The sequence below is a fragment of the Hydra vulgaris genome, chromosome 05 (assembly GCF_038396675.1).
Source record: "Hydra vulgaris chromosome 05, alternate assembly HydraT2T_AEP".
Taxonomy (NCBI): domain Eukaryota; kingdom Metazoa; phylum Cnidaria; class Hydrozoa; order Anthoathecata; family Hydridae; genus Hydra; species Hydra vulgaris.
Genome location: NC_088924.1, coordinates 21102501 through 21122924, shown reverse-complemented (window position 1 = coordinate 21122924; position 20424 = coordinate 21102501). Strand labels below are relative to the sequence as shown.

The 20424-nt window shown below is 26.1% G+C and overlaps 2 protein-coding genes across 7 annotated transcripts in view; both read left to right on the top strand.

Annotated features, from left to right (window-relative positions):
• LOC136080678 (A disintegrin and metalloproteinase with thrombospondin motifs adt-1-like) overlaps positions 1-20424 on the top strand; it is a 204058-nt gene that overhangs the window by 100745 nt on the left and 82889 nt on the right. For all 6 annotated transcript variants that reach the window (XM_065797640.1, XM_065797638.1, XM_065797642.1 and 3 more), the window contains one exon: positions 4590-4724. In XM_065797640.1, coding sequence (XP_065653712.1) covers positions 4590-4724 — 135 coding nt within the window. The remainder of the gene's footprint in view (positions 1-4589; positions 4725-20424) is intronic.
• LOC136080003 (uncharacterized) lies at positions 10595-11974 on the top strand. Its single transcript, XM_065796647.1, has 2 exons — positions 10595-11035; positions 11260-11974. The coding sequence occupies exons 1-2, from the start codon at positions 10734-10736 to the stop codon at positions 11453-11455; spliced, it is 498 nt and encodes a 165-aa protein (XP_065652719.1). The 5' UTR covers positions 10595-10733; the 3' UTR covers positions 11456-11974.

Here is a 20424-nt window from a genome sequence, read left to right as displayed (position 1 = left end):
CATAATTTGCAATGGTAAACTGCTAATTATGGGTGGCGTAATAGACCATCGGTACTGCTTGCTTTTTGTGTTAAGCAAATCTACTGTCAAAAACTAACAAAATAAAAGTGAAAACGTAATAGCAAAATGTTTGCTATTTTTACGTAATAGAGATGTATTATTGTAATGTAACAATGCCTAACACTGTAACATAACTTTACATGCAAAGTTTCTGTTACTTTTATGTAAGCAAGACGTAAAGTATTGTGTAACATATATATATATACTAGAAAATTCATGGGTGCTTGTGGCGCCTGTTTTTAGCAACCTTTTACTCTTGTAAATGATAACTATTTTGAGAAGTGAAGTGAAGCCGGTGAAAGCATGAAGTCAAATAAATCTTATATATATTATGGATACCTAATGAATGTTTATTAGTGAAAAGAAATTAAAATTAAAAATTTAAAACAAATATTAAAAATAAAAAATTTTACGTAAAAAATTTTATTAATGAACTTTTTTATAAACTATATTACTCTCGAGTCCATAATAAAAGTGAGGTGGTGGACGCTTGTCTGCAAAAACTTTATATCTCAAACCTAAATCAATGAAAATCGGCCTTAAAAATTAGATGATAATTTTTTCAGTCATCAATAAAAGCAAAAACTTTTAGTGTAAACAGGTTTTAAAAATCGCCTACCTGGTAAATCTTGATTCAACATATTAAATCCTATTGAAATTATGCTAAAACAGCTGTTGGAAAATGCGCATTTGACCACAAGCCACACTGGAATTAAATAGTTTTAAGCATATTTTGTAAAAAATAATAGTTCGGATTTATAAACTAAACTTTTTTTATAAAAAATACTGAAATCGTATAATAAAAAAACTTCCCACTCTTCATTCCATTAATCTGTCATTCCCCCCTGTTTATTTGGTCTAAACTAACATTTTTATCCCTCCCCCCACACTCCTTTAATTCCCCCTCCTCTCTTGTATTGAGGACTCAAGAGTTATAGCATTGACGATAACGTTTATCTTTAAAAGCAAGACATGTTCGCACATTTATGTTATTTACAAACTGGATTCCTTAACTATTAATTAACTGCTGTGTCTTTTATTTTATTTATATATTATCGTCAATTAGTTAACTAATAAAAAATGTTCTTAAAAAAAAATTAAATATAGACTCCAATAGCAATTGAAACTGGAGCGCAGGCACCACAATCAAATTCATTAACCACTACACCACACAATATTGTAACTCTATAAGTTAATAAAGTTTATATAACTTATATGGGGAATTTAGCATTGTTATTTTAACAGCTATGATGATTTTGTTTCCAAGATTTTATATTTCTAGCCCTTTGTATAAGAAATCTCTGTCTAATTTATCAAAGGCTTTCTCTTGGTCTATAGCTAACATTATACTTGCTAAGTTCTTTTGATTGGTATATTCTATTATGCCCCTGGTTAGGAATATATTAGAGAAGATGTTTCTCCTAGGAACAGAGCATGTTTGGGTTGTTCCATGAATTTTGTCTAGGATTTGGATGATTCTTAGCGATATAGTTTTTGTTAATATCTTGTTATCTGCACAAAAGAGGGAAATAAGCCTCTACTTGTGCAAGTTATTTGTGTCACCCTCTTTTGGCAAAAGGCATATTAGGGCAGTTCTCGTGACCAGCTCATTTCGCTTGTTTTATGAAAGAGGTTATTGTTGGCTTTATCATTTAAATTTTTTCCAATTTTTCCAGACTTTTTCATAAATCTCTACCGGAATTCCATATATTCCAGGTGTTTTCTCCTTTTTCAGAGTAGTTGCAGCTTTAAGTAACTTGCATTTTCTTGATCGGTTTAGGATGATGTTATATTATCTAAGAGGGTTTTTTGTCTTCTTAAGTTTAAGTTTGTTTTGAGTATAGGTCATTATAATATTTTTTCTTTACAATTTGACCATGGCGATTTTGATGTTTAAACTATTTAAATGCTATAAAAAAATTGTTACGTTATGTGTTACTTTTACTTGTTGATCTTTTCTAAAGTTTTTATTTTACGTGAAGGCTTTAAATTAAATAAAAAATAATTCTCGGCTTTTGTGCTCTTTTCACGTTAGTAAAATTTTTATACTCTGTTCTTTTCAAAATTTTGTATTTTTGAAATTGTTTTTAGTTATATTTAATTTTTAGTTATAATATTGATATTATTACGTTTAGAAAAACGTTTACCAGAAAATCAATTTCTGCTTTTGCCAAGTATTGTTTTGTATGTATATTTTTATTGTGATTTTAGCAACTTGATAACCCTTTTAAACAATATTGTCATAAGAGTATCTGTCCATGTTGATATCTCTATTATCTTATACTGTAAAGAAGGAAGTTGAGTTACTTAGTATTTTTTATTAACTAGAGTAACAGGATAAAATAGGTGTTGAATGTTTGATAAAAGAAAAGAAACTTCCATGGTATAAGTGCTTTATTAAATTTAATACCTTCTTCTAACAAGCTCTGTTGCATTCTTGCATTGGTTTATATATATTTAAAACCATGATCTGAGCCTTTTTCAACCTTCTGTTCTATAACATAAAATCGTATATAAATACAAAGTTATAATTCCCATGACAATTCTAAAACTACAATAGTCATTAAAGTAATAATCATAAATGATTGCGTGACTTTCATCATGTTTATCTGCATGACTTTTACCACGTATACGTAATAATTTTAATTCACCAACTTTAACAGAACATGCTCTTATGATGTAATCGATTTGTTTTTACTTTCTCTTGAAGGATATAGATACTGCAATATAGCATAATATCCTTTATTTTATGTTTACCTTATTTGAAAATTCATTTAAAACTCATTTAAACTTGCTTCTCTTCATTGCTATCAATAAAGTTGTCTGTTTCCTCCACTAATAAATATTTTTATAAAAACATTAAGTACAAGGTGAACTTTCTGCATTCAAGTTTTCATCACTATTGCTGATGCTAAAATATTGATTGTTTAAATCTATACAGCTACAACTATAGAAAACTTCAGAAAACAATAGGCACTTATAGCCATTAAAAGCTATAGAATCCATGGAAAGCTCAATTGAGAATTGTTTGACAATGTACTGATCAGTTGTTTTATAATGATATGAGTTTATATGTTTATATATATACTTTTTCATAACTTTACCCACATTTATTCATAAAATCAAGTATCGAGACAAAATATTTAGTTACGTCAAAATACTTAAGCTAAGCATTATACTTTTTCAGCATGCATGCATTTTATTTAAAAATTATAATAGCATAAAAAAAATTACTTGTTTTACCCTTTATCTGTCATTCAATAAGGAGCTGAGCATATTTTTTTATTTGAAAAATACTTCTAAATTATCAGATAATGGTGCCTTTAGAAATAAATGATGTCCTAAAAAATTAAAAGAAAAAATTTAAAATTTTTGACATAGAATACAAGGATATTTGTGTTTAGCAAATATAATATCTAAAAAATTAAATACTTTTATTTTAAATGTCCACCAACTACAATCAACTACACAACTGTAATTTTTTTATTTATATACAGTTGGTATAGTCTGATAGATCTAGCTACCTAAAACCCACTACATGTGATCTTATTTATAAAAAGTTTCAAATTTAAGTAATAATATTGAAAAGGAGTTATATGAAAATCACAAAAAACTCACAAGTGAAATATGGAACAAAATTGTAATGAATTTATTAATATCACTGAGGAATACTATAACTATTCCCATCAAGTAACTTTTTGCTCTTTGCTGTTATGTATCCAAAAAAAATTTCAATTTTCAAGGAGATGAAGAAACTTCTGATTCTGGTGATTTTAAAAGTCATCAGGCTTGTTTAGCTTCACTATCTCTTGAAGAAGAGTTGAATTTGTTGCAACGAAAAAAAAAAGTTACTACTATTTCAACAATGATTGATGAGTTCAAATGTCTAGAACAGGAATTTTAGCAATTTAGTGCACAGCAAAAAGAACACAAAGTTATAAAACATTGTATGATGCTCTCCTTACAATATAACCGATTCCTACAGACATTCAACAAGTTTTTATAATTTTATAAACTTTAGCACAAAGGTTCAATCATGCCTTTCGGTTGAATCTCATAATCTAAATTCAACCGAGTTTCTTTACTTTTACTCTTACAAATTCCATGAAAAATATAAAACAAAAAAAATGTAAAAAAAATGAAAAACATAAAATGTAAAAAAAAAAAACAGTTGTTTTCTGAAACTGCCTTTTTTTGAAAAACTCTACAAACAATGTAGTTTTCTTACAAACATTTAATTTTATATTATTATTTAATGTCACACTTTTCCTTCACAATAGGAGTTGTCCTTTTTTCCTATTCCAAACTAATTCCTTTGAAATTTTTATAGCATATAGCATGTTGAAGATGTATGACATTAGTTTTCCTAGTCGTCAAAAGGTTATACTGTTAAAGTAGTTCATGCTGACAATTAACTTTAAATAAACGTTTTTTAAACTTCATTTTTTATGCAATTTTTTTTAGTGTAGGGACTTTTTATTAATTTATATTTATGAAATTTTTTAGTTATTTTACTTACCTTAATTTAGTTTTTTGGGCACAATGGAGCGATTGGTCACATTGCAACAGTTCTAATGGATATACAATCAGAACAAAAGAGTGTATTGATTTAATTACTTTAGAGTGGTTTTATGTTAACCAATCTAAATTATTGGTATATACAGGTAAAACTAACCTGAAAACTTGAGTTTTTCTTTTGTTTGATTTCAAATTATGGTTTTTAGTCCACAAAATGCAACAATTTTTTTTATTGCTGCATAATGAACAATTTAAAGTTTTTTATTGGAGTTCATAGTATGGAAATAATTTAGTGAAATGGAAATAATGTCATGTATAGCGGTATAATGAATAGTATATATTCAGTGGTTTTGTTTTCATAATTTTGATTTTAAACTAAGATTTTTTAATTGTGTTTGTATTTCATTTAATTGTTTTATGTCAATGAAAGTTAAAAAAGGCCTTTTTTAACTTAAATTTTTTTTAAAGGTCTTATAAAATATTAAAAGTTATTTTATAGAATTCCTGAATTATAAAAAATAAAAATAAAAAAGCTAGAATTGCGGATAAAAATCAATAGTAGCTCTTTTTGGGCAACTTTATTGCATCAAAGGAATATTTTTAGTCGCCTTTCACAAATTTGGTTGTCTGGTACTATTGAGCGATCACGATTGTACACCACTGTTTATACTTAATTTCCATTTTTAGTTGACATTATTCAGGATTTAAACGATTGTTATTAAAACTAACTCTTACAGCAAAGATTCTTATTTTAGCTCCTAAAGTTCATTTGTTTTAGCTTTTTTCTTTATAATTATACTAGAAAATTCATCGTTTTTAGCAACCTTTTACATTTGTAAATGATAAGTATTTTGAGAAGTAAAGTGAAACCAATGAAGACAAATAAATCTTGTATATATTATGCATATGTAATGAATGTTTACAACTGAAAAAGAATTGAAAATATAAATTTAAATGACTTAAAACAAATGTTAAAAACAAAAAATTCAAAGTTAAAAAATTTCATTAAAGAATTTCTTCATAAACTATATTACTCTCAACTCCCTAATAAAAGAAGGAGGGGGGGAGGGGGACATTTATTAATTTTTGGAAAATTTGCCCATTTACCCGCAGTGTTTCGTTTTATACAAGCTAGGTGGACAAAAGTCAGATTAAGAAATTGACTAATTTAAAATATTGTCTCAATTACAGTCCCGCATTGGTAATAATTTGCAGTGTCAATTATAAAAAACAATAATATAGGCATATAATACCCGTGGTACTATATGCCTGTTACTGTGCACAAAATACTTGTGCATAGCACAGAAGTTATAAAAACATGTCATCTTCAAATTAGACAGCTATTGGAATCATCTCAAGAAACCCGCATTAAAGATTTTTGTCAATTCCACGAGGATCATTCAAGAAAAAACTATGTATTTCCACACATGTAGATTTGCTCAATATGCTTTTGGTAACATCAGATCCTTTCATCAACTCATACAAAGAATTGCCAAGTAAGAAATTGAGTTAATTACTGTTAGAAGTTTTGAATTTAATTATCCTACCTGTAATACCACCTCAGGTGGTTGGAAACACAATTCTGTGTGGCATTGAAGATTATTTAGGGTCCGATTCTTTAGATAGTAAAAAAATATTGATTCATTTGATGATAGTTGTTTAGAAAATTATTTTTTTTTAATTTTATGTTATTAGGTGAATTATGGCATAAGGTAGGGTGGGGTAATATGGATTGTTGGGGTAATATGGATATATTTAATAAGTATCCATGGAGTAAGTTATCTATACATAATTTTAAAACTTAAAAATTACCAACAGTTTGTACACATAATTGGCTTCTTTTTTTTGTGTTAACAATGTTTATATTTGATTTACATGAAGATTTTTTTTATATTTTTTTCAAAACAATGAAACACATTGTTTTGAAATAAATATAAAAAACATTATGTTTTAAAATTTTTGTGTGCAGACTTCAGTAATACTACTTATGGAAGTTTAGTGATGTATATTTATTAGTTGGGCCATGATGTAACAATATGTAAAATTTCATTTATAAGTTTTCTAACCCATATTGATAAATAAACAAAAATCTAAAATGGGGTACAATGGATATACATATAAAATAATAGTGGGGTAAAATGTATATATATAAAATATATAAAATCCTACTAACATTATAGTATTTTATTATAAAATCATAAGCTACACGACATTTAGATATACACTTATGCTCACTTTTGCTTTTTAGTATAGTAATATACATTTTTCAGTGATATATAATAGTTTTATAAGTGCTTCTGAACTATTTACATTAAGATTATAGTTCAAATTTGTTTTCCCTGAATAGTTAGGGTAAAATTTAAACTCCCATCTAAATGTTTTATATTTTATTTTTGTATTCCTCTTTACTTTATAATTAAATTATAGACTTTATATATTAAAAGTTTGTTTTAAAATAATTAAGATAAAATAATAAGACTGAAATAAATTATTATGCCTCATGAATACCAACACAAGACTATTGGTACAAATGATCACAGCAAATTAATGACTGCCATACAGCTTGTTAAGGAAGGAGTCAGTATACAGTGTATCAAAATCTGGAATTCCTTATGGGACATTATACAGGCAATCCCATGATCAAATCCAAAGGAATGACAAAAGAATTGGAAGCGGTCGTGGGTTTGTTTTAAGTAATACTGAGGAAAAACTTGTAGTAGAAGCCCTGATGTACTTAGGTGATAAGGGTTTTTCACAAGATAGAGAAGATATTAAATTGATGGTTAAATCCTATATAACACTTATTGGCATAAAAACTCCATTTAAAGATGACAAGCCAGGAAAAGACTGGTGCTTGTCTTTTGAAAAAAGATGGAGTGTAGTCTTTGGAAGAAGAAAACCTGAACTTTTGACAAAAGCAAGAGCTAATGATCTTTCTCTAAAAACATTGAAAGATTTTTTTGAGTTATATGACAAGACATTAAACGATAATAATTTATTTTATAGACCACATTGCATATTTAATTTAGATAAAACAGGTTTACATACAGATCCTACAGCAGGAAAAATCTTTGTTCGTAAAACATCAAAAACAGCCTATTACGTTGTTCCATCATGTGGTAAACCAATGTATACTGTACTCTTTTGTGGGTCAGCAAATGGCCAGTGTCTACCTCCATTTGTCGTTTACAAAGCCATCCAACTTTATGATGCATGGTGTCAAAATGGACCAGAAAATGCAATGTATGGTGTAACAAAATCCAGTTGGATGCAGGACTATATTTTTGAAAGTAGGATTGAAATGTTTATTATACATGTAATGGATTATGAAAAGCCTGTGTTCCTGCTATGTGATGGATACAACAGCCATATAACATATTTTACTGTTAAAAAGGCTCTGGACAATCATATAATTTTACTTTGCTTACCTCCAAACACAAGTCATGAATTACAACCTTTTGATGTTGGTTTTTTTGGTCCATTGAAATCCCATCGGAAAATCCTTAAAGATTGGTTAAGAGAAAGCAGACATAAAAATGTTGACAAGTCTGTATTTCCAACTTTACTAAAAGCTCTTATCAGTAAGATAAATAACAAACTCCTGAAAAGTGGTTTTAATGGTAGTGGTCTTTATTTTGTTGACAAATTAAAACCTATGAAAAAGATAGTGAGTATGCAACCATTGGACGAGGAAGTAGATGAGTCTGACAAAAAAGAAAATGTTGTAAAAAACCTGTTGAGAGCAATCGATTCTTTACTTACACCTAACCCAAGTCAACCTACGCTGACAGTACTTGCAAATTCAAATAAACACAGAGCACGTGTCCAGGCCGAAAAGGAGAAATTTTAACAGCACAAGATGTTGTCGTAAGGTTACAAGAAGAAGAGAAGATTAAAGCTGAAAAGAAGACTGTACCAGTAAGTAAAAGAAAACTGTTAGACATAACCGATACAGTTTGACTTTTTAAATACGTGAAAAGCAATTAGTGTGATATATGTATCAAATACAATATGAGTATCCATATTATCCCACCTGTGGGGTAATTTGGATATATAAAAGGTGTTGTTTAAAGAAGATTAGTAAGTTAGTTATTTAAAATATATTTATTTTTTACTCATTGTGATTTTATTGTATACACCCTGAATATAAAGGAAAATAACAAAAGTTTTTATGGTGGTTTTTAACTAAAAAAAATTATATTAGTAAAAAGTATATCTAAAATTCTATCCATATTACCCCTCCTCACCCTAATTTTTTATTTTTATTTTTGGCAAAATTTTATAATATAAGTTATGTGTTGAAATAATGTATTTATTTTTGTTACCTAACTAACTTTTTTCATTATTAAAATTTAAAATTTTTTAAAACTATAAAAAATAGTTACTTATAAAACTTAAAAATAATCAAAAAATGTGTAACTAATCAAAATATTACTAATTATTTGGATTTTTTGGAATCATTCTTTGGAAACATTCTTTGGAAACATTCTTTGGAAACATTCTTTGGAAACATTCTTTGGAAACATTCTTTGGAATGAAATTGCAGAATAAAATATTTTCGTCCACCAAGCTTATATAAAACGATTCACTTTGCCACCTCGAGCTTATTAAGATCCCCCACCAAGCCCCACTTCTTCCCCATTTATTATTTTTTATTGTTGTCAACAAAAACTTTATATCTCAAAACTAATTCTAAAATATCAGTGAAAATCTAAAAGCTTTAAAAGTTAAAAAATAGTTCTTTAAGTCATCAATAAAAACAAAAACTTTCAATGTAAACAGGCTTTAAAAATTTTCGACCTGATATATCTTGGTTCAGCATATTAAATCCTATTGAAATTATGTAAAAACAGCTGTTCAAAAATGTACATTTGACCACAAACTGCACTAGAATTAAATAGTTTTAAGCGTGTTTTGTAAAAAAAAATTTCAGATTTATAAACTAAACTTGTTTATAAAAAACACTTACATTATAAAAAATACTTATATTGTATCATAAAAAAGTTCCCTTTCCTCTATTAATAAAACCCCCTGTTTCTTAGATTTAGACTAAAATTTCTACCCCCTTCTATTTATTCCCTCCCCCCCTTTCCCTCCCCCTTCTCCCCTCCCCTCCTCCCCTCATCATCCTTGTATAATGGACTCGAGAGTAAGAGCATAATTGATAACGTTTTTCTTTAAAATATGTTACTTGATTGATGTTCTTTATTAACTGAATTGCTTAAAAATTTAAACTCAATTACTTAACAATTTAACCGCTGTGTTTTTTGTTTTAAGAATATTTTTAATAATATTTGTTATTAATATATCAGCATCATTTAATTAATAAAAAAATATTCTAAAAAAAAAAGAAATTAGACTCCAATAGGAACTGAACCTGAAATGTAGGCAGCATGAACAAATTTATTAACCACACAGTCTTGTAACATATATATATATATATATTAGGGTGTTTCATATTTTATCAATTTTTGAAATCGAACTTGCGAATCGATTTATAAATTGACTATTTGTATAAAAATAAGTTTGAGCAAAAAAAAAATTAAAAAAATTTAATTTTTAGGATCCCCGCCAGTTCGATTTTGGGCCAAAATTGTCGGGTGTTTTAAACGCCTGGCGGGGACCTTAAAATTTATCTAAATTTATCTTTTTTTTTTTTAAATGTTATATGTTGGATTGAATGTTTATCACATAAAAGGAGCATGTCGAAAAAATAAAGAAATTAGTCTACATAATATTTTGAAATTGGTGAAAAATCCAAATTTTCTTTCACAAAAACCTATTTTATTACTCGGTGGCGTATAAAAAACTTTTTTTATACCCTAATAAACTGTTTCCAAACCCGGAAAAAACTATAATTTGAATAGTTTTTTTATTAGTGTTAAATGAAGTCTAAAAAAAATAATAATTGGATCCATGGAGTAACATGCCCCGGACACTAACCTTAATGGCCCCTTCTTAATAAACATTAGAGAGCAATAAATTGAAAATCCGGAAATTTGATCGAAAAATATTTTTAGAAAATGTATATACCAAGGTACTTAAATAATAATTTAAAATTTAACAACTACTTTCCAATGCGAAGACAAAGTATTTAAACTAAATTTGCGTTACTAATAATAAGTGCTTTAATATTTTTTTAAATATTATTCAAAATGGCTAAAATTACGAGACTAAAAGCTAGAGCTTATTTATTTGAAGAAGAAAGCCTGATAGAAAACTTAACTCAGATAACTTTTGCAACAAATAAAGAATTAATTCTTAACTTTAAGTTTAAAAGATCTAGTAACAAGTTAACTCCATCCAAAAGGTTTATTGGTTGTACTGATGGGCCCGATAAATTCGCAAAGTGCTCCGGACTTGTCAATTGCCCTGACAACTGTATTCTTTTTGCAGTAAAAAAACCATGGTTAGACGGAGGTTATAAAGATGGATTATTAACGGATAAATCTATAAGGTAAGTTTTATAATTTCAATTTATAATAAAATAGTTATTATAAATTTGTATAATCATTCGAACTTAATAAGCTAGTAGATGATTAAGGTTTTTTTGTAGTACCACTGCAACTAATTTTTTTAGTTGTTATTACGTGTGGATTATAGCTTAATAATGCAAAATATAAGGTGCATCTTAAAGTTAATATTTCTATTTTATTTAATGTATTATCTTAATTTTTTCAGGAATAATATTACTCGTTTAATCGATAGTTGGGAGACATTAAAGAAAAGTAAGAATAAAGACTCTAAAGTAGCAGAGAAATCTAGGGAAGAATTCAAAAAGAAGGGGGAGCAGGTATTTTGGATTGGTAAAGATAATATTAAGGAAAAAAAACGAGCCTTGATAAACTTTCATACTATGTTGATATCCAATTTTTAAAAGACCAAAAGTCCAGTCGTCTAATGACTTTGGGGAGCAAAGACATGAGATCTAAAACGGTAAATAAAGATAAGAAGCCTTTAAAAAGTTGTAATATTAAACAGTTACCCCAAATAGACGAATCAACTACAGATCTAGAGCTTCTCTCAGATATCAGTGACGTGAGTACAGAATCAGATATTTCTTTTGATTTATCGCAACCCGGCCCAAGTAACGCAAAACAAGAGTTAAGGAAAGGTTTTGTTAAAGATATTGCCATGACATCAGTCTCAAAAAATATTTCATCAAGAGATCTAGTGCATGTATGTACGGATTTAATCGTAAGTTCAGGCGGAAATGTGGCTGATTTTTCAGTGTCTCATTCAACTATTTGGCGAGCTCAAAAAAAATCTATTCGGGAAAATGCTGAACAATATAAGAAAAATGTAAAAATTGCTACCGCTAAAGCTACTTTTCCCATAATAGCACATTTTGATGGAAAAATTATCGAAGACATCACAGAAGGTATAAAATCAAAAAGAGATCGATTTGAGGTCTCGGTAAATATTGATGGTAAAATGAAGCTCCTTGGCATTCCAGCAATTGATCGTGGTATTGGACATGCTCAATACGATGCTTTAGTTAAAATACTGGATGAGTATGGAATATGTGATGACGTGAAAGGTTTATGTTTTGATACAACAGCTACAAATACAGGAAGACTTTCTGGTACAAATGTCAGGTTTAGTCATAAACAAAACTCAATTCTACTAGAGCTGGCTTGCAGGAGACATATTTATGAGTTACATCTAAAACACTTCTGTGAAAGACAGTGCAGTGGAAAAACTAAATCTCCAGAAAACCTAATGTTTAAACGGTTCCAATTAAACTGGAATGACATTAAAAGTAGCATTGACTCTTCAAAGTTTGTAAAATATGACACTCAATCTATTGCTACCACTTTCTTAGAAATCCATAAACTCGATGCTGTAAAATATTGCGAGATTGCTCTAAAAAAAAACACTTTTCCCAGAGGGGACTACAAGGAGTTATTGAAACTAACCCTAATGTACTTATGCCCTGAAAGAGATTTTAAAATTCAAGCTCCAGGGTGCGTGTCTCATGCACGTTTTATGTCCAAAGCTATTTATTATCTCAAGATTCGGATATTGAGTTTGAAGTGCAGTCTACTGCTGAGTTTATCTCAATCTTTTATACCGTCTGGTTATTAAAAACCTCTTTACCTTGCTGCGCCTTACCAAGATATAAAAGCCTATTGGCAAATGACAAAATATAGAGGTTACGTAGAACAATATGTTTAGAATTCTGAAACAATTTTAAATGGAATTGATGCCACAATGGTTTCAATGGAATCACATTTATGGTACCTTGATGAAACTTTAATTCCGCTGGCTCTTCTAGACCAAGGGATTTCTGTTGCAGAGAGAGAAGAAGTTGCAAAAATGGTCTTTTCGAAACCAGTTCCTGAATTTTTTCGGCATTCCGAAAAATTAAATTTGTTAAAAACTCTTAACTTTAACCTAGAAAAACCACCAAGTATTGCCCAACTAGTGGGAGAAAACTCTTGGTTCATATTTAGTTTGTTAAACCTTACTAAGCTAAATGATAAACTTTGGTTAAACAGCCCGGCACCACTATGGGAGTATATTGAACAGTTTAAGATTTTTTCCCAGTTTGTTTCCAACCTTGCAGTGGTTAATGACGTTTCTGAAAGATCTATTAAAGTTGTATCAGACTTTGTAAATAACGTTCACAATGAAGACGATCGTCAGGACTTACTGCTAGCTATTCACCAAAGGAGAGAAAACCTTAACAAGGCAAAGACTAAAGAAGATTTGCAATTAGCATATCAAGCAATTGCAAAATAGATAATATAGTTTTTAAATGATCACTTTTATTTAATGATGTAATATTGATTTGTAAATATGTATTTTTTATATAATTATACTTAAACATATCATTCTTTTTTATTTTTTATTTTTTACAAAACCAAAAAAAACTTTGCAACAATACCAAGAAAATCATTTAAAGTTGAAAAGCTACCATATACTTTCTAATCTTGAGGCAATAAAACTAATAACAGCAATACCACTTTTAACAATGTTGCAGTAAGTTCAATAAGTCTTTTTTATTATAAAAATAACTAAAATAAACAGTTGTTATTAGGCTATTAAGGTTAGCGTAAGGGTTAGGTTACCTCGAAGGATAAAAGAAATTTTTTTTTAGAACTGTATATACCTCATTTGACACTATTATTAAAAAAATCTAGGTTATTGATTTTTCCGCGTCTGGAAACAGTTTATAAGAAAATCAAAAATGTTTTTTATACGCGATTGAGTGATAAAATAGATTTTTAAGATGGAAAATTTGGATTTTTCACCAATTTTAAAAGATTCTGTAGACTAATTTCTTAATTTTTTCAACATGCTCCATTTATGTGATTAATATTCAAACCAACATATAACATTTAAAAAAATAAACAAAAAATTTCGATAAATTTTAAGGTCCCCGCCAGGCCTTTAAAACACCCATCATTTTTGGCCCAAAATCGAACTGGCGGGGACCCTAAAAATTAAATTTTTTTTTTTTTTTTTTGCTCAAACTTATTTTTATACAAATAATCAATTTATAAATCGATTCGCGAGTTCGATTTCGAAAATTGATAAAATATGAAACACCCTAATATATATATATATATATATATATATATATATATATATATATATATATATATATATACATATATATATATATATATATATATATATATATATATATGTATGTATATACATATATATATATATATATATATATATACATATATATATATATATATATATATATATATATATATATATATATATATATATATATATATATATATATATATATATATATATATATATATATATATATATATATATATATATATATATATATATAAAGCAGTACTAAAACTAACTTTTACAGCGAAGATTCTTAGCTCTTAAAATTCAGATGTTTGTTTCTGTATATATGTGTGTGTATATTCATACTAACTAACTTATGACGCCTCAATTCGAATTAACTAAAATATTAAAATTTAACTTATAATAAGCAACAATTATTTTTATAAACTTATAAAGAATTTATAAACTTATATGTGAGTAAAAAATCCTTTTTAACAAATAAGAAAATTTTACAAAGTTTTCATATCATCAAATGAAATTAAACTTTATAGTTTAATTTCATTTGATAATTTAAAAATTTCATTAAAAATTTTGAATAAAATTAAAATTTTAACTGAATTGAGCATTAAAAATGTAGCAATTGACATGAGCAACTTATTGCAATCTAAATAGAGAAGAACAAACTGCAATTTCACAACAACTAGGCAACCAATCAATATTTAAAACTCTGCTTAACTGTTTAACTTCAATTTATTAAAATCAATACAAAATACAAAACTGAAGATAAAATTACATGTAAAATAATTTATTCATTTTTAAACAATTAGAACAAAAAAATTTGTTAAATTAAAAACAAAAATAAAGCATATGTAAAACTGAATATCACCACTAGACAATAATACTTCACTAAAATATTTAGATTCATATAAAACAATATTGAATACACAGGTCAACAAAGTTAAACTTATTTTTTTCATCATAAACAAAAATGAGATTTTCTAAATGTATATTTGATGCTAAATCAAATATACATTTAGTATATTTGATTCAGCATCAAATATACATTTAATAATTTCAAAATCTGGTTACAGTTTTGTTCTAGCATGTATAGTTTTTAAATTATTTACATTGAAGTGTTTGATAAGTTACATATTTGTTAGGATGCGCTGACAAACAATAACTTTTAAAAGCTTTCTTCCATTTCCTCAAAACCCAGATAGCATGATCACGTTAGCCTTATGTCGGCATGACATATGCATTTACAGCATCCAATGGTAGTTTTTTCACATCAGGTCAACTTTTTTTGGTAATCAGAATATTGTAGGTGCGGTGCTGCTGGGCTGGTATAAGAATATAAGTAAAATAAAGTTATGCTGAGATCAATAAAATAATGTTGGGACAAGATTGTAAAATTATATTAACATACTTTGGTTTCGATCAATAAATGGGATTACTGAAGCAGCTGTTAAATGCAATATATATATATATATATATATATATATATATATATATATATATATATATATATATATATATATATATATATATATATAATATATATATATATATATATATATATATATATATATATATATATATATATATATATATATATATATGTATGTATGTATGTATGTATATATATATAAATATATGTATATATATATATATATATATATATATATATATATATATATATATGTATATATATATATATATGTATGTATGTATGTATATATATATAAATATATGTATATATATATATATATATATATATATATATATATATATATATTTATATATAGTAAATGCTTGTTGATCTTAATAAAACAAATTTTTGGAATTGATAAAATCTTTCAAATAGCCAGGATAATATTTTTTTCAACATAATTATTTGTTGGTCTTCTTTGTTAGTTACAACTTTGTCTTTACACTCTAACGCTAACGTTCTTTGCTTTGTACAACATTGGCTTCTCCCTTTTGCATTTAGAAGCCATTCCTTCACTACATCTTCTACTTACATAAAAAAATTGACATTGACAAAAAAAGCATACATTGCTTTTTTTGTCAATAGATTGAGTCAAAATTGCATCTAATAAAACCATAAAACTTTAAGAATAAATTCAATTTTATAAGTTTATCAAAATGCTTTGTTAAATTTTAAAAATTTAATAGTTTGCTATAACTATTATAAATTTGGGTTAACAAGCAACCAATACAGTAATATAAAATAGGCATTGCAACTAAGTCTCATTTTTTTTATTTCGAACTTAAAGGCGTTTTTATAATGCAGATCATAACGTCTTTAAAAATGGCATTTGTGCATTTATTTAAATTTAAAAATGAAGCTATTTGTTTCCAAATACGGATCTTTAATGCTAAAAATAAAGTTAAATAAAAAATAAAGTTTTATGAAAAATAGTAAAAAAAGTTATTATATAAAAAACTTGAAGTTTAATAATTACCATTGACAATTTTTCTTCTCATAAAGACTGAAGTAGCATGTTTTTTCCCATATCCCATGAAAATTAATTCTCATAAAACATTGGTAAGGAAACTTGTTAACATTCTCCTTGTAATATCTATAATGTTGGCACACCCAATGATACCAAGATAACTAGCCTAAATATAAAATTGAACCAATTTACTTTGAACAAAGTTAACCAATTTAATAAATATTAAATATATTTTGTTATAATTATTTAAACCATGTTTAGTATAAGTAATTAATATTCATACCAAAATTTGCTACATTGCAGATCAGAATGTGCTTTTTCTAGCTTCTAAACTTTCCATTTACTATCATAATTCTATTGGCAAAATTACTCCATCTGACAAACATTTTTCAATATTTGTTTTTCTCTGTCCTTGTCTATTCAAAATCTCCTGCTGTTGTACTTTTCACAAACCTACCTCAGCTTTCAATTCCTCAAGATATCTAAACAGCCTTTCCATTGGTAAGTCTAAAAGAATCATTAATTGATCATTAGAATAAATTTTTTTTACTATACCATATGGAAAAAGTTGCTTCCAGTTGTTCTGACAGAAGCATGGCGTGGGGACTTTGGTGATAACTCTTGCTTACCAGAAGCACCACCTGCCAACAAATATTTGTTCAGTTTAGAGTAACTTATGCTACTTTTTATATATGTTATTAGGATAACCAATTAAGGCATATCTCCATAATTTTGTAAGAAATTTTATGACTAGATCTTATACAGCTAGATAATAAACCACACAAATATAACCATGAACATTGAAAATTTTAATAGTAAAAAACATATACTTCAATAGCAAAAAATCCATTCAAATAATTTATTAAAAGTAAATATATTACAATTTGGAGATCTGTATAAAGTACAATCACTGGGTTGAGAGATGACACTAGCACCCTCATTGATATATTGTTTTCCATTATTCTTTTTACATTGATATCAAGTACCTGCAAAAAATGCCTAATAATTTCAACTAAAATGCTCAATTATTTATCTAATTTCATTATATTGTAACAATTAAGTATTAATATAATATATTCAATATAATATATAATATTAATATATAATATATAAAAATTATGTTAGTGTATTCTACAAACAGAGTGTTCAAAGTTCTAAAAAAACAGAGCAATATATATATATATATACATATATATATATATATATATATATATATATATATATATATATATATATATATATATATATATATATATATATATATATATATATTTATATATATATATATATATATATATATATATATATATATATATATATATATATATATATATATATATATATATATATATATATATATATATGTATGTATATATATATATAAAAATTAGTAAAAACACTTATCTATTTTTTTCTTTTTTCTACACAGTGTTTCACCATCAGTAGGTTCATCAGGAAGAATGTCTAAGTAATCCCTCAAACATAAAAAATACTTAAAAGGGACTATGCTGTCTAAATATATTTGGCAACTAAAAAAAAAAACATTAATTTTAAATTAAACTGGTCTATCTTAAAAACTGCGCCTGCCTAAAACAACATTTCCAAAAATATATACTATGTTTACAAGAAAAATTTGAAATTATTACTTAGTGAGATCAAGAAAATTTACTGAATAAAAGGCAGAATTAATTTCTAAATGCAGGCATGAAAATAAGTTCCTTTTAAAAAATTATCAAAACAAATGACCAGTTTAAATGTATCCTGTTTCAAAAGAATTCTTTTCATGATTTTTTAAATATCTATTTTAGTTGATGCAACTTCCTGGTTGCAAAATACTACAGTTATTACATAATTGATTACAAAAATTCCCAACTTCCTGTAAAATATTTTTTTCTATAATTTGAAATTTTTTTTTTATGTTTAGGCAATCTAAGAAAAAATTAGATAAGTGTTTTTACTAGTTTATTATTGCTCTGTTCTTTAAGAACATTGAGCAATCTGTTTGTAGAATACATTGACATAATTTATATATATATATATACAAACTTTTTTTTCCAAATTACAAATGGCACTGGTTTAACACTTTCAGACTTTGGACAAAAAATAACAACATCAAAGATCTGTCAACATATTAAAATAACTATCTGTTCATAAAATAATTATTTTTTGAGGTAATTATTTCAAAAACATGATGTAATTAAATTAAGTAATTTATAATAACTTTTGATTGATATTTTTTATCCTATATGTTTATTTATTGATACATTTTAAAATTTAATTTATACATTTTAAAAATTTATGATCGAAAAATTTGCATTAATTTATGTAAAATAATTTATAATTTAATAAAGTAATAATATAACAAATTATACAATATAACCCTGACATGACATTGTTATGACATTTATTATAAAATCAAATACTATTTCAAAATAAATATAAATAATACATTTTATTATAAATGACATTGCATTTACAAATGAAGCTAAAATCATACAAAAATGGTTTTGCTAAACATTTATTTTAATTTTAACAATGGAATTAGGACATACTTTTATACATAGCCAATACCTTCATCAAGCATAGGAATAATGAGTGAGAGAGGTGTAACATCCCATTTTAAAACAGCAAAAGGATCAGACATTCTATCAAATTTTTTTTACATCATTATTTATTACAAAGAAAATACTGAAAGGTACTTTCACTTATTCACTTATTATTATTATTATAAAGGTACTTATTCCTATGCTTGATGAAGGTATTGGCTTTGTATAAAAGTCTGTAAGATCTTGTAAATGCTCAAAAACAAGAAAAGGTCATTTCTCCTTATTTAATATATTACAATTAAAATAAGGCTTTTTATCATTCAAAAAAATGTAACTATCAGCAGTAGAAATTGCAGATAAATGTTATTTATAGTAATACCTTCATATTGCTCAAAACCACTTAATTGCTTGTCTGGAACAACCCAATATAAAGTAAATTGAATAAAAAGTATTTTAAGAAACTTACTATTTGTTTGTATTAACTTCTTTAACTTAATTTTTTATCTACTTCTTTGCATGATACAAATTGTTTCATTTTTTGTAAAACCACTTCTTCTCGTTATGCAAACTGTTTCAATGCTATTAAAACCACTTCTTGTGGTACAAACTGTTTTGATTTAATTATATTAATACTTTTATCTCAACCTTTATAAAAAATACAAGTTTTTTGTAAAGGTTTTTAACTATGCAATAATTAAACAAATTACCAAAGCGTTGTTACAAGACTTATGGAATTGTAATCAGTTCCTGTCGTGTAAAACAATTAATTTTAAAGATAAGCATGCATAATTATTGAACATGGTTTGTAAAAAGTTTCACTTCCATTTTTTATATTAAATTGTACTTATAATGCTTAAGCATAATAAAAAAAATGTAATAAAATTAAAAATTAAAAAATAAACAACGTAAAAGTATATAAAAACTTAGTAAAAAAAAAAGTAATAATGGTTTGCTAAAGTAACAAATATCTTCACTTCTATTTCTTGAACTTATAATGTTAAATGTAATAAAAAAATGTAACAAAAAAAAAATAAAAAAACAAAAAATGTAATCATAAAAAAATGTAATAAAATTATTATTTATGCTTAATAAATAAAGATTAAATCTATTTATTAAGTGTAAAAATCTATAAAATATATAAGAATAATAAACTAAGATTTTTTATTAAGTATAAAAATATAGGAAATATAGAAAAATAATAAATAAAGAATATTTATTAATTATAGAAGTAGTAGAGAGGTTCAAGCAACAAAAATAAGAATAAAAATAAAAAAATTATTAAACCAAAAATAATTAAG